We start from the raw sequence: 16,166 nt of genomic DNA on the forward strand, positions 1-16,166 counted from the left end.
CAGCATGATATCCGTGAATTCAAAAATGGGACCACAAACTGATCAGTGACAGATGAGCTAATTGCTTCAGATGAATTAGACACTGCTCTAGCTAGCCATTCATACCACTATACTACAATTAAATGCTTACACTCTAAACATTTTATTTGTACTTAGGTGTAGAAGACAGACCTTTCTTAAATTTATTTCTATTTTAAAATATATGTTAGCTTCAGAAAGTCAATAAGCCTGTACACATTGGGAATAATTTCTACAAAAAGCCAAGTTTTCAGAATAATTATTCTAAATAGTTTGCACAACTTTCAGATTTAGCTTTCTTATTTCATCCTAAACTCTGTTAGCCCCAAAATAGTCTACTAACAAGACAATTTTTTAAAATATTTTCCAGACTTTTAGCAAAATAAAAGCCAAATATATTTTCAAAGATACAATAAATATATTTCAGAATAGTACAGTAAAATATATGATGTATTTGCATCAGTTCATTCTGATTAGTGTCTAAACAATAGGAGATACAGAGAAAAAGCACACACAAACCGTAATCTTGTAGACCCCACAGAAAATAAAATATTGCTTCCCTCTCACAATAAATGGTGTGAAATCAAAGGAGCATTTTAAATGAATAACAATTTCCAGCCAAATTACTCTTAGTAAATTAGCCTCTTGCTAGACAGAAGCAATACTCTTTTCTGAATTCATAACCAATCTCGTAACACAAACTTTTATCAATTCCCTTAAAGTGACAAAACAAGTGCTAGCTTAGAGTTTTATAATAAATTTCAAGTTCTTTCAACAACTTTCTAAAAAAACTATATCACCAGCCTTCTTCAAATGTCACGTTTGCAATAGTGTGACGATGGTGTTAATTCCCCTTTTATAAACTATTCCCATAACAAAAATGCAGACATCCAAGAAACCATACAATTTGAAGACAGTGTGTACAATCCAAAACATTCGACATGCCCCTTTTGTGACTTGAAAGCTCTACTAGAAAGCTCTACTAGGTCCCTACTAGAACCTTGGTTAGCTAGCTGGTTGATTCCCCAGCTACAAAATCATGCTTGATCTCTCCTGCCTGGAGAAGCGATAGCGTTGATTTTGTTTTTTAAAGTTGGTGTCAGAGCAGCTACAAACTTTTTTCAGCATCCCTGCCTGGCTGCCAACTGGAGCTCTCCGTTCACTTCCTCACCAACTTGAACCACCCCCAAACAGTTTGAGAGTAAGCTGGAGTTAAGACACCGGCAGGAGCTGACACACTTACAAGAAGGGTTTGACACCGCAGAAAACTTTCATTTCTCTTCTCCAGCCCTTCCACCCGGGGACTCCGGCCCTCCGCTCTTGCTCCCCTAGAATTCCCCTCTAAGGCAGGGTAAGGACACGGAAAGCATGTCCCCGAAAAGACCCCCCAGAACCCTCTCCCCCAGACTCCAGTCCTGTTCTTTACACAAAAGAGTCGGACCAGCAAAGCTGTCGCAGCCCTGCCTAGCCGGGTGCCATCCTTCACCGCACCGGCGGACCCGGTCTCCAGCCTCCCGAGCGGTCTCCACTGGAGGCTTCCTGCCCTAACCCGGCCAGACAAAGCCCCGGCGGCCGGGCCGGCACTCGCAAGCCTCCGGACTCGGGCCGCGGCGCTCTTACCCGGGCCTCTTCCAGAGCGACGCCGGCGCCACCGCTTCCCCCGGCCTTGGCGCCGGGGCAGCTGGCAGCGCGGGTCTTGGAGGAGCGGGTCCGAGAGGAGATGAAATGGCTGCTGCCTCCGGTCGCCCCAGGCTCCGCTCCGGCCCCAGGCCCAGGCCCGGGCCCAGGCGACTTGGACCCGAGAAGACGCAGAGAGCTCTTCCGGGTGTTCACCATGGTCCAGCCAGGAGGACGAGGTCCACACCGCGCCCGCCGCGCCCGGGAGAGCCAAGGAAGGCCGGCCCGCCGGTCGGGCAGTCAGGGCCAGTGGAGCCGGGCCGGGAGAGACGAGCCGACCCGGACTCTGCGGAGCGTAGACGAGGACAGGCGAGAGTAGGGCACAAGAAGAGAAGTAGGCGTGAGAAGGCAGAAAGCGGGAAGCGGGAGCGATGCTCCAAGCCGACAGCTCAGACCCTCCACCGGCTTCGCCCTCCTCAGCGGGAGCCGAGCGGAGCCGCCATTTCTGCCCCTTTCTCTCTCGTTCTCGCTCTCGAGCTCGGTGCGTCAGGGATTCAGCGCCGCAGGGCCGACGAGACCGCTTCCGGCCGTGGCCGCTGCGGGGCGCTGCAGGGCCGGCCAGCCCTTTTCCAGCCCGCTTACCCCTCCTCTCCCTCCGCCCCTCCAGGAGACCCCGCCCAGCGGCGCGGCGTCAGCGCGGGGCGGCCGGGGAAGGGACGCTCTGGGCTGTGTGAGCTCTATGGTTTCCAGGTCTGGCCGGGAGTCTAGGAGGGGGATGGGAATAACCAGAAGGGGCTTGGGGATAGGCTAGCGCGCCGGAGTTTGCTCTGGAATTCTCACGCCCTACCGGGCTCGAGCACCCTAGCATCTCCACGATCGCCCCAGATGGCCTGGATGGAGAAAGGAACGACCGGCAAAAGCGGGAGATAGACGGGGACCCGGGAGGCGAGGGCGCGATGACCTGAGCTGGAATCCCAGAGGTACCAGAGGCAGGACACCGAACTTGAGTCGCACTTTTCGTGGCTGTAAAAATAAGACTAACTGTGGTAAAATAGATCTGTGCGGCTTCTGGCACATGGTGAGTTTAAGAAAGAACGAACGCTAGACCCCTGCGTCTGTATACAAGAAAGGGTCGTTTTCTATAACCTTCGCCTAGATCTAAGGCAGAGGCACAAAGAATGAATTCTTTCTCCTAAGAGTCTCCTTTTTTTTCTTTTTTTTAGATTTTATTTATTTATTTGACAGAGAGACAGCGAGAGAGGGAACACAAGCAGGGGGAGTGGGAGAAGCAGGCTTCCCGCCGACCAGGGAACCCGATGCGGGGCTAAATCCCAGGACCCTGGGGCAATGATCTCAGCCGAAGGCAGAACGGCGAAAGACTGAGCCACCGAGGCGCACCCTAAGAGTCTTCTTTATCACTGCCGCCCCCACCCGCACGAGAATTAAGAATATAAAAAGCTGAACACAAAATATAAAATTTCTGATTTAACTTTCAAAGATTAAGACAATATGAAAAGCTCTCCAGTAAAGTAGAAATTACGTTAATTTCACCAAAATTCTCCGTACATTAGCGATAGTCTATTATTCATTGGGCATAAGTTCTTCCTGTTCGCTGCAGTAAGAAAAATTGAAGGCTCAAGAAAAGTCCTGTAAAAATACCCAAGCTGCATCAAAATTAGGGCTTTCTGGCCATCCAAGTGCCCGGTGGTTCAACAAAACTTCGTCCAGCACTGAATGAAGGTAACTTTTCTGTTTGGAAATAAGTATGGATCCCAGGAAAGCAGGCAAAGTCCACTTAACAATAAATTGCAACATAACCACCTGCCACTTAAAACCAGCCTCTTATGGGTGTGGAGGCCTCATAATGAAACCGTACCTGGTTTTCCTGCATCAGTTAGCTTTGTATGAGATCATTGAAGAGAATACAGGTTTCCTACAGAAAGAGACTGGTTTTCAGTTGTATATGAAGTGTCTTGAAGAGGTGTTACGGCATGCAAATTAGGATATAAAGGATTTGTGTGCTTTCCTGCCTTATTTTGTTTCTGTGTTTGTTTATGTAGTCCTAAAGTGAGAAAGCCAGGCTGTGATTTGGGCTGTTACTCCTGATGAGAAAACAAAAGGCAAGCTGAGGGCAAAACACAAGCTGACAGCCCCCAAAACCCCCCATTAAGGTGGGATATGTATATATATAACATTCTTCAGGCACTAGTAACTGCCTCAGAAAGGCAGGGGAAAAACAAATGGTCAACTGATAAATATCCCAGTTATGTAGGACATGAAACTCTACTATAGTTTATAGCTGTCTTTTTTTTTTAAGATTTAAATCATTTATTTGAAGAGAGAGAGCACACGAGCTGGGTGAGGGGCAGAAGGAGAAACAGGCTCCCCGTGGAGCAGACTCAATCCCAGAACTCCAGGATCACAAACTGAGCCATCCAGGTGCCCCATGTTTGTAGCTGTCTTAAAGATTTACAAGAAAAACACAATCTTGGGGCACCTGACTGCCTCAGTCAGAGGAGCATGTGACTCTTGATTTGGGGTCGTGAGTTTGAGCCTCATGTTGGATGTAGAGATTAAATAAATTTTTTTTTAAAAGAAAGGAAAGGGGTACAGTTAGTTGGGTGCCTGACTCTTGCTTTGGGCTCAGGTCCTGATCTCAGGGTCATGAGATCAAGCCCCACCTTGGGCTCCTTGCTCAGCACAGTCGGCTTGGGACTCTACCCAATCCTCCTCTCTTTCTGCCCCGCCCCTCCCCACCCTCCCCACCGCCCCAGAAATAAATAAATCTTAAAAAAAGAAAAGAAACAATTTACTTTAAGACTTTATTTACTTATTTGTCAGAGAAAGCACAAGCAGGGGAAGCTGCAGGCAGAGGGAGAAGCAAGCTTCCCGCTGAGCAAGGAGCCTGATGTGGGACTTGATCCCAGGGCCCTGGGATCATGACCTGAGCCGCAGGCAGATGCTTAACTGACTGAGCCACCCAGGCATCCCAAGAAAAACAATCTTAATAATAGACCTCCAGGAACCTATAGACTCAATATCCTGGAGCCCTAATGTCACCTTACCTCCACAGGATAGAAAACCCTATATATTTAGTCACTCCTCAAAATCACAATGCAACTCTTTCTACCCACAGGTCCTGTCCCCGTGCTGTAATAAAGACACACCTTTTTGCACTGTAAAACGTCTCAACAATTCTTTCTTCACCGTTCGGTTCAACAATCCCGCATTAATAACCTATACCATTTACTGTCAACAAATGTTTACTCGGAACCCAACTGGTGTTAGGTACTCTCTGCCAGGCCAGGAAATAGGGAAATTAAAAAAAAAAAAAAAACAACACATAGTTTTGGCCCTCTAAAGTACTTACAGACAAGAGAGAATGAAGAAAACAGGCAAGAAACCAGCAAGCTGGGCGCCTGGGTGGCTCAGATGGTTAAGCATCTGCCTTCGGCTCAGGTCGTGATCCCAGGGTCCTGGGATCGAGTCCCGCATCGGGCTCCCTGCTAGGCGGGGAGCCTGCTTCTCCCTCTGCCTCTGCCTCTCTCTCTCTCTCTCTGACTCTCATGAATAAATAAATAAAACATTAAAAAAAAAAAAAAGAAACCAGCAAGCTGCAATACAGTGTGACAAAGAATGAGGCACATACCTCTAATTCAAGCAGGGACTTAGGGAAAGCCCTGAGATGCATCTTTTTTTTTTTTTTTAAGATTTATTTATTTGACAGACACACAGCAAGAGAGGGAACACAAGCAGGGAGAGTGGGAGAGGGAGAAGCAGGCTTCCCGCTGAGCAGGGAGCCCGATGTGGGGCTTGATCCCAGGACCCTGGGATCATGACCTGAGCCGAAGGCAGACGCCAAACAACTGAGCCACCCAGGCGCCCCCTGAGATGCATCTTGAACCACAAAATGGAATAAGGGAATATTATGGACAAAAGAAAGGAAGACTTGAAGAAGATATGAAAGAGTTGCTTCTATTCTTCAATATGACAGAGAAAATAAAAAGTTGATAATCTTTTTCACTTTGCTTAAAAGTACGTGAGCTGGGGGCGCCTGGGTGGCTCAGTCGTTAAGCGTCTGCCTTCGGCTCAGGTCATGATCCCAGGTCCTGGGATCGAGCCCCGCATCGGGCTCCCTGCTCGGCGGGAAGCCTGCTTCTCCCTCTCCCACTCCCCCTGCTTGTATTCCCTCTCTCGCTGTGTCTCTGTCAAATAAATAAATAAAATCTTTAAAAAAAAAAAAAGTACATGAGCTGGTGGGACACCTGGGTCGCTCAGTCAGTTAAGTGTCTGCCTTTGACTCAGGTCATGATCCCAGGGTCCTGGTATCAAGTCCCACATTGGGCTCCTTGCTCAGCGAGAAGCCTGCTTCTCCCTCTGCCTGCCCCCCCCCCCCCCCCGCTTGTGCCCTCTCTCTCTCTCTCTGACAAATAAATAAAATCTCTAAAAAAAAATTACATGGGGGCGACTGGGTGGCTCAGTCGTTAAGCGTCTGCCTTCGGCTTAGGTCATGATCCCAGGGTCCTGGGATTGAGCCCCACATCAGGCTCCCTGCTCTGTGGGAAGCCTGCTTCTCCCTCTCCCACTCCCCCTGCTTGTGTTCCTGCTCTCACTGTGTCTCTGTCTGTCAAATAAATAAAATCTTTAAAAATAATAAAATAAAATACTTTTTAAAATAATAAAAAATAAATAAAACTTTTGCTCCATGAATGATCCAGGTAAGACAATGAAAACCACACAACAGACTGGGAGAAAATATTTACAAACCACATATCCCACAAAGGACTCACCAAGAATATAAAGAGGGGTACCTGATTTGCTCGATATGTAAAGCATGTGACTCTTGATCTCCAGGTTGTGAGTTCAAGCCCCATGTTGGGCATAGAGCTTACTAAAATGATAATATAAAAAGAATTCTCAAAATTCATTAATAAAAAATTCCAATTAGAAAATGGGGAAAAGGGCTCCTGGGTGGCTCAGTAGTTAAGCGTCTGCCTTCGGCTCAAGTCATGATCCCAGGGTCCTGGGATTGAGCCCCACATCAGGCTCTCTGCTCTGCGGGAAGCCTGCTTCTCCCTCTCCCGCTCCCCCTGCTTGTGTTCCCCTCTCTTGCTGTGTCTCTCTCTGTCAAATAAATAAATAAATAATCTTTAAAAAAAAAAGAAAATGGGGAAAAGACCAGAAGATATATTTCATCTAAGAGGACATGAATAGAGAAAATAAGCTTATGAAAACATTTCAATATCAGTAGTAGGGAAATGCAAATCAAGAACCATAATGAGGGACACCTGGGTGGCTCAGTCAGTTAAGCATCTGCCTTTGGCTCAGGTCGTGATCCCAGGGTCCTGGGATTGAGTCCTGAATCGGGCTCCTTGCTCAGTGGGGAGCCTGCTTCTCCCTCTGCCTGCCGCTCCCCCTGCTTGTACTCTCTCTCTCTGACAAATAAATAAATAAGATCTTTAAAAAAAAAAAAGAAAGAAAACATAATGAGTTATCAGTACATACCTATTAAAACAACTGAAATAAAAAATAGTGACAGTACCAAATGCTGGTGATGAGGCAGAAAAACTGGATATTTCACACATTGCTAGTAAGAATGCAAAATGGTACAGCCAGTCCCAATCTGAAAAACATTTTGGCAGTTTCTTAAAAATCTAAATACAGTACAATCCAGCAATTGCAATCCTAAGTATTCCAAAGAAATGAAAACTATATCCACACAAAAACCTGTAGACCATAGTTTTGTTTTGTTCTGTTTTTTTTTTTTTTTTTTAACCCCACCCTCCAGCCTTAAGCCATAGTTTACTGCAGCTTTACTTGTAATAGCCAAAAACTGGGGGGGAAGGGTGCCTGAGTGGCTCAGTCGGTTAAAGGCCTGCCTTTGGCTCAGATCATGATCCCAGAAGCCTGGGATCAAGTCCCTCATCCGGTTCCTTGCTCAGCCGGGAGCCTCCTTCTCCCTCTGCCTGCTGCTCCCCTGCTTGTGCGCGCGCTCTCTGTCTCTCCCTCTCTTTCTGACAAATAAATAAATAAAAATAAAATCTAAAAAAAAAAAAATGGGGGGAATGTTCATCATAGATGAATAAACAAACTGGCACATCAACAACATGGAATACTACTCAGCAATAAAGGGGAATTAATTAGTGATATATGCAAAAACTTGCATGAATTTCAAAGATACTACACATAAGCAGAAGGAGGAACATAATATATATTGAAGCATAAAACAATAAAATAGGAAACAATATAGAAATTCAATTAAATCAAAAGTTGAGGGGCACCTGGGTGGCTCAGTCGTTAAGTGTCTGCCTTGCTCGGGTCATGATCCCACGGTCCGGGGATCGAGCCCCTTATCGGGCTCCCTGCTCCACGGGAAGCCTGCTTCTTCCTCTACCCCTCCCCCTGCTTGTGTTCCCTCTCTCGCAGTGTCTTTGTCAAGTGAATAAATAAAATCTTAAAAAAATAAATAAATAAAATAAATAAATCAAGAGTTGATTCTTGTACAAAGAAAAAAGATAAGGCACTAGCCAGACCAATCAACAGGGGTAGGCAGGGAAAAGAATCAATTACAAATTTCAAGAATGAGAGTGTAAGCATCACTCAAGATCTTATAGACTTGGAGTCAGCAGAATTCTTTCTTGTTATAAAGGATGAGTTTATAAATATTTCAGGTTTTCCAGGGTACATATGGTCACATATATCCTTTTTTTGGTTTCGTTTTTGGTTATTGCTTTTTAACAATCGTTTAAAAATGCAAAAACTGGGGTGCCTGGGTGGCTCAGTTGTTAAGAGTCTGCCTTCGGCTCAGGTCATGATCCCAGGGTCCTGGGATCTAGTCCCGGCTCCCTGCTCTGCGGGGGGGGGCCTGCTTCTCCCTCTCCCACTCCCCCTGCTTGTGATCTCTCTCTCACTGTGTCTCTGTCTGTCAAGTAATAAATGAAATCTTTAAAAAAAAAAAAAAATGCAAAAACTGGGGCGCCTGTTTGGCTCAGTCAGTTAGGCATTTGCCTTTGGCTCAGGTCATGATCCCAGGGTCCTGGGATAGAGCCTGCACCAGGCTCTCTGCTCAAAAGGGATTCTGCTTCTCCCTCTGACCCTCCTCCGTCTTGGGCTCTCTCTCACTCTCTCTCTCTCAAATAAATAAATAAAATCTTTAAATAAATAAAAAAAACAAAAATCCAAAACCTGGGGCACCTGGGTGGCTCAGTTGTTAAGCGTCTGCCTTCGGCTCAGGTCATGATCCCAGCATCCTGGGATGGAGTCCCACATCGGGCTCCCTGCTCAGCGGGGAGTCTGCTTCTCCCTCTCCCTCTGCCTGCCACTCTGCCTACTTGTGCTCTCTCTATCTCTCAGTCAAATAAATAAAATCTTTAAAAAAAAAATGCAAAAACCTTTCTTTGCTCACATATATACACAAAAGAGATCATAGAGTAGATTTGGCCCATGGGCTGCTATTTGCCAACCTCTGCTATAAACATTAAAGAGACAAGAAATATAATGAACAACTTTATTCCAATAAGTTCCAAAACACAGATGAAGTAGACAAATTCCTTGAACTGAAATTACTAAAGCTCACTCAAAAAAAAAAAAAAAAGATAACCTGAATACCTCTATTACTAGTTAAATAAATTAAATATGTAATTAAATACTTTCCCATAAATAATACACCAGGCCCAGATAACATCACTGGTGAAGTCTATCTAATATTTAAGGAAAAACAATACCAATTTTACACCAATTCCTTTAGAATATAGAAGAGGAAACATAAATCAGCATTACGCTGATATTGAAACCAGTAACATAAAGAAAACACAAACAGCTATTCTTTTTATATATGGGAACACAAATGTTCATAACAAAACATTAACAACAAACAAATCAAATCCACGAATATATAAAAAGTGATAAATCATGACCAAGTGAGATTTATCCCAAGAATACAAAATTGGTTAAACATTTGAAACTAAAACAATCAATGTAATTCACCACATCAATATAATAAAGGAGAAAATCCTTTATGGTTGTCTTAGATTCAGAAAAAGCATTTGACAAATTCAAAGTAGGACTAGTAGGTAACTTCAACCTGATAGAGAACATCTAAAAAGTCCTATAGATAACACAATAACAAATGGTGAAAGGTGATGGCTTTCCTCTGAATTTCAGGAACATGGCAAGAATGTCTGCTCTAATAATTTCTATTCAACATTGTACTAGGAGTCCTAGGCAAAGCAATAGTAAAGAAAAATAAATAAAAGATATATAGTTTTGTTTTGTTTTGTTTTAAAGATTGTATTCATTTGAGAGAGAGAGGGAGAGTGAGAGAGAGAGAGAGATCACGAGCAGAGGGAAAGGGTAGAGGGAGAAGCTGACTCCGGGCCCAGCAGGGAGCCTGATGCAGAACTCGATCCCAGGACCCCAGGATCATGACCTGAGCCGAAGGCAGCCCCCCAACCGGCTGAGCCACCCAGGTGCCCTATAGTTTTTTTTTTTTAAGATTTTTATGTTTAAGTCATCTCTATACCCAATCCCAAGATCAAGAGTTATACACTCCACCAACTGAGCCAGCCAGGTACCCCAAAGATAGACAGTTCAGAAAGGAAGAAGCAACTGTCTTTATGCGCAAACATGGTAATCTCATAGGAAATCTTAAAACATCTAAAAAACAAAACAAAAAGCCCTGGTAGGACTAATAGGTGAATTTAGCAAAGTCATAGAATAGAAGATCAATTTATAAAAATTATTTCTATTTCTACACTTACCACAACCATTTGGACATAGTTTGAAATAGTAATGATAAATTTAACAAAATATATGGAAAATGTAGGGACAACTGGGTGGCTCAGTCGGTTAAGCATCTGCATTTGGCTCAGGTCATGATCCCAGGGTCCTGGGATCAAGTCCTGAATCGGGCTCCTTGCTCAACGGGGAGCCCACTTCTCCCTCTGCCTGCCACTCTCCCTCTCTCTCTCTCTCTCTGACAAGTATAAATAAATTTTTTTTTTTTTTAAGATTTTATTTATTTATTTGACAGAGAGAGACACAGCAAGAGAGGGAACACAAGCATGGGGAGTGGGAGAGGGAGAAGCAGGCTTCTGGCAGAGCAGGGAACCCGATGCGGGGCTCGATCCCAGGACCCTGGGATCATGACCTGAGCTGAAGGCAGACGCTTAACGACTGAGCCACCCAGGCACCCCTAAATAAATATTTTAAAAAATATGGAAAATCTATATACTGAAAACTAAAAAGTGTTGCTGATGAAAAACTAAACAAGTGGAGAGGTTTACCAGATACTTCATATTGTTAGGATGAAAATTATCCCCAAATTAATCAATAGATTCAAGTCAATTCCAGTAAAAACCCCAGAAGACACTTTAGAAATTTAAGAAACTGAATCTAAAATTTACATGGAGATGCAAAGAACTTAGAGTCACCTAAACAATCAGGAAAAGAACAAAAGTAGAGAACTATACTACCTCATTTTAAGTCTTCCTATTAAGTTATAATAACCAGGGCAGTGTAAATATATAGTCATACAGCTCAATGGAAATGAATAGAAAGTCCAGAAAGAGACTCACACATATGGTCAATTGATTTTTGTCAAGGGGTCAAGGTGATTAACAGGGAAAAGGATACTTTTCAATAAATGATGCTAGAATGACTGTATATTCCTATGCAAAAAAAAATAAACCTTGACCATTAACTCTAGATTGACTATAGACTTAAACACAAGGCTAAAACTATAATTTTTTGTTTTTTTAGAATAAAGCCTAAAAGAAAATCTTTGTGATTATGGGGTAGGAAAAGATTTCTTACAACGGACACAAAAACATAAACTATAGATGTTGATAAATTGGGCTCTTTGAAAGACACTTTTTTTTAAGGTTTTTTTTTTTTTTTAAGATTTTATTTATTTATTTGACAGAGAAAGTACAAACAGGGGGAGTGGCAGGTAGAGGGAGAAGCAGGCTCCTGCTGAGCAGAGAGCCCCGAATGATCCTGCAAGACCCTGGGATCATGACCTGAGCCAAAGGCAGACACTCAACAACTAAGCCACCCAGGCACCCCTGAAGGACACTTTTAAGACACCTTTTTACAAGGAAAGTCACAGGCTGGGAGAAAGTAAACATAAAAACAGAAATAATGATATAGAATATAGAAACTTAACAGAAAGGATAAGCAATGATAAAATTAGGTTTGATTTTGTTTTTTTAATTTTACTTTATTTATTTATTTATTTATTTATTAAAGATTTTATTTATTTATTTGACAGAGAGAGCAAGAGAGCACAAGCAGGGGGAACAGCAGAGGAAGAGGGAGAAGCAGGCTCCTCGCCCAGCAGGGAGCCCGATGAAGGGCTCCATCCCAGGACCCTGGGATCATGACCTGAGCTGAAGGCAGATGCTTAACCGTCTGAGCCACCCAGGCACCCCTTTACTTTTTTTAAAAGATTGATTTATTTAGGGGCATCTGGGTGGCTCAGTCGGTTGAGTGTCTGCCATTGGCTCGGGTCATGATCCCAGGACCCCAGGGGGGATTGAGCCCCAATGCAGCCTCCCTGCTCAGCAGAGAGCCTGCTTCTCTCTCTCCCTCTGCCACTCTGCTCCCCCTGCTTGTGCTCTCTCTCTCAAATAAATAAATAAAATCTTAAAAAAAAAAAAGATTGATTTATTTGAGAGAAAGGGAGTATGCAGGAGTCAGGGGAGGGGCAATGGGGGAGGGAGAGAATCTCAGGCAGACTCCCTGCTGAGCACAGAGCCTGACGTGGGGCTTGATCTTATAACCCTGAGATAGTGACCTGAGCTGAAATCACGTCAGATGTTCAACTCACTGAGCCAATCAGGTGCCCCTAATTTTACTTCCGATGGAGCTCAGGTGAGATACTGCAACTCTATAAGGAGGTCCTCAGGGAAGAGATGATACTGATCCAGTATGCACAGGGTGACTTCCAAGAGGCTATATTTTTAAGAAGCATGACACTTTGAATAAACACTGAATCATGGGACAAAATCAGGATTGGTGACATTAGTGTTCTGTACTGTCCGATATGATAACTACTATCCACATATGGCCATTTAAATTTAAATTTAAAAACTAAAAATCTAGGGGCACTTGGGTGGCTCAGATGGTTAAGCGTCTGCCTTCGGCTCGGGTCATGATCTCAGGGTCCTGGGATTGAGTCCCATGTCGGGCTCCTTGCTCAGCAGGGAGCCTGCTTCTCCCTCTGCCTGCCACTTCCCCTGCTTGCACTCTCCCTCTCTCTCTCTCTGGCAAATAATAAAATCTTTAAAAAATAAAATAAAATAAAAATAAAAACTAAAAATCTAGTTCCTTAGATATACTACCTATATTTCAAGTATTCAGTAGCAAAATGTTGCTAGTAGTTAATATATTAGACAGTGCAGAAACAATTCCATTACCTCAAAAAGTTCTATTGGACAGCTCTGGCCTAGATATTCATCTTGAGGTAAGGGAAATGCTCAAAGATGATGACTGTATCTGTAACCTGAACTGGATGGTTGGAAGGGATACCAACTGGAAAAGGGGATGTAGGATCAGGAGCAGATTCCTGAGGGTCACCTATCATTTTTCTATGTCAATTCAAGAAGCATTTACTGCCCCCTAGTATGTACCTGTGTAATAGCTACTGTATAAAGTGCTCTGGAGAATATCTAACAAATACATGACTCAGTTTGTACCCTTAAGGAGCTTATAGTGGCTTATAACTAAAAAGCCAACAGATTCAATCCTGGGTTTTGGCACCCAAAAACAAACAAACAGAAAACTAACAGAGAAAAGAATTAAAGAGCAAATGAAACCCAAAACCTAGTAGGAGGAAGGAAATAATAAAGATTCGAGTGGAGATTTAAAAAAATAGAAAATAGAAAAACAATGGAGAGAATCAATTAACTTGAAAGTTGGTTCCTTCAAAAGAGTAACAAAACTTTAGATAGACTGACCAAGAAAAAAAGGGAAAAAAACCCAATTATTAAAATCATAAATGGGGGCACCTGGGTGGCTCAGTCAGTTGGGCTGCTGACTTCGGCTCAGGTCATCATCTCGGGACTTTGGGATCAAGCCCCACATTGGGCTCCCTGCTCAGCGGGGAGCCTGCTTCTCCCTCTCACCACCCCCCTCATGCTCTCTCTCTCTCTCTCTCTCTCTTAAATAAATAAATAAATAAAATCTTTTAAAAAAATTCATAAATGAAAGTGGGGACATTATTACCAACCTTATAGAAATAAAAATCATAAAAAATACTATGAACAATTGTATGACAACAAATTAGGTAATCTCGATAAAATGGACAAAATTCTAGAAACACACAAATGACCAAAACTGACTCAAGAAGAAACAGAAAATCTGAACATATGTACAATAAGAGATTGAATCAGTCATCAAAAACCTCCCGACAAAGAAAAGCTCAGAACTAGATGATTTCACGGGTTCTACTAAACAATTCTACCAAACACTTCAGAATTGAAACCAATCCTTCTCAAAATATTCTGAAAAATAGAAGAGGAGGAAACACTTCCTAACTCATTCTATGAGACCAGCATTATATTGATACCAAAGCTAGACAAAGATATCACAGTAAAAGAACTACAGAGCAAAATCCCTTATGAATATAGATGCGAAAATCCTCAACAAAATACTAGCAAAGCAAATCCAGCAGCATGTCAAAAGAATTCTATACCATAACTGAGTGGTATTTATCCCAAGACCATTAATTGGGAAAAGGATAGACAGTCTTTTCAAAAAATGGTTCTGAGAAAACTATATACACATGCAAAAGAATGAAGCTGGACCCTTATTTTGCACCATGTACAAAAATTAATTCAAAATGCATCAAACACCTAATGTAAGAGCTAAAACTATAAAAGTCTTTGAAAAAAAAAAAACAGGAAAATCTTCATGACATTGAATTTGGGCAATGGTTTCTTGAATATGACTGCAAAAGCATAGGGGAAAAAGGAAAAATAAATAAATTGAACCTTATCAAAATTTAAAACTTTTGAGTATCAAAGGACACCATCAACAGAACGGAAGAACAACCCACAGAATAGGAGAAAATATTTGCAAAACATATCTCTGATAAGGAGTTAATATCCAGAAGACAATAAAAAAAAAATCCCACAAAACTACAACTCAATTACAAAAAACAATCCTATTTAAAAATGGGCAAAGACTGGGGCACTGGCTCAGCTGATAGAGCATGGGATTCTTGATCTCAGGGTCATGAGTTTGAGCCCCAGGTTGGGCGTAAAATTTACATACACACATACATACAAATGGGCAAAGGACTTGATTAGACATTTTTCCAAAGATATACAAATGGTCAATAAATACATGGAAAAAGGGTGCCTGGGTGGCTCAGTCAGTTAAGAATCTGTCTTCCGCTTGGGTCATGATCCCAGGATCCTGGGATCTAGCCCCTCCACTGGCTCCCTGCCCAGTGGGGAGTCAGCTTCTCCCTCTCCTTCTGCCCCTCCCTCACTGCTCCTGCTCTCTCTCCCTCTCTCAAATAAACAAAATCTTAAAAAAAAAAAAAGCTCATGAAAAAATGCTCAACATCACTAGTCACTAGGGAAATAAAAATCAAACCCACAATGAATACCAACCACTTCACGCCCGTTAGGATGGCTATTGTAAAAACACCAAAACAATGGAAAACAACAAGTGCTGTCAAGGGTATGGAAAAACCTGAATGCTTGTGCACTGCTGAAAGGAATATTAAAATGCTGTACTCATTGTGTAAATCAGTTTGGCAGTTCCTCAAACAGTTAACCATAAGCCATATGATCCAGTAATTCTGCATCTAGATATATACAAAATAATTGAAAGCAAGAGATTAATCAGGTACTTGTATACAGATGTTCACAGCTCCATTGTTCACAAGAGCCAAAAGTGGAAACAATCCAAATGTCCATCAGCAGGTGAGTGGATAAACAAAAGGGGGTATATACAACAACGGAATATTTTTCAGCATAAAAAAGAATAAATCCTGATACCTGCCGTAACATGGATGAGCCTTGAAAACATAATGCTAAGTGTAGTAAGGGCAGACACAAAAGGACAAATATTGTATGATTCCAGTTATATGAGATACCTAGACTAGGGCAGCTTCATGAGATAGGAAGAGGTAAAAGGACTATTGCGGTGAGGTGTGGAGGGTGAGGGGTGACTATTCCTCTAGGGGAACTCTGACCAGGAGCTCGGCAACTGTATCCAAGGTCAGGCAAAAAAGGGCTTTTCTTTCACAGGGAGAAGTGAACAAAGACTAGAAAGAACTGGGTGTGGGGGAGTGGGAGGAAAGGGGGGAGGTGGCAGTGACCACCCAGCACATCAGTGTTTTGCACGAAGGTGAGCCGATTTTTCAGGAGTGGTGGATAAGAAGGGGTTGCAGACCGGCTCAGGCTGATGGTGGGTCAAAGTTTAGGGGCCTGGTGGAAGGAGAGCAGCTTAACTAAAGTTTGGTCAAGTCAAGGTAGCCCGTATTTCGTCCAGATTGGTCAGTGAGTGCCATCAGTTCA

The 16,166-nt window shown here is 43.0% G+C and overlaps 1 protein-coding gene across 2 annotated transcripts in view; it reads right to left on the minus strand.

Annotated features, from left to right (window-relative positions):
- ATAD2B (ATPase family AAA domain containing 2B) overlaps positions 1 to 2,149 on the minus strand; it is a 157,698-nt gene extending 155,549 nt beyond the window's left edge. For both annotated transcript variants that reach the window (XM_032391456.1, XM_032391455.1), the window contains exon 1: positions 1,639 to 2,149. In XM_032391456.1, the coding sequence (XP_032247347.1) occupies positions 1,639 to 1,854 (216 nt within the window). In that variant the 5' untranslated portion in view covers positions 1,855 to 2,149. The remainder of the gene's footprint in view (positions 1 to 1,638) is intronic.
- Between the last annotated feature and the right edge of the window lie 14,017 nt (positions 2,150 to 16,166).

This window comes from Phoca vitulina, unplaced genomic scaffold (genome assembly GCF_004348235.1).
Source record: "Phoca vitulina isolate PV1807 unplaced genomic scaffold, GSC_HSeal_1.0 scaffold63, whole genome shotgun sequence".
Taxonomy (NCBI): Eukaryota; Metazoa; Chordata; class Mammalia; order Carnivora; family Phocidae; genus Phoca; species Phoca vitulina.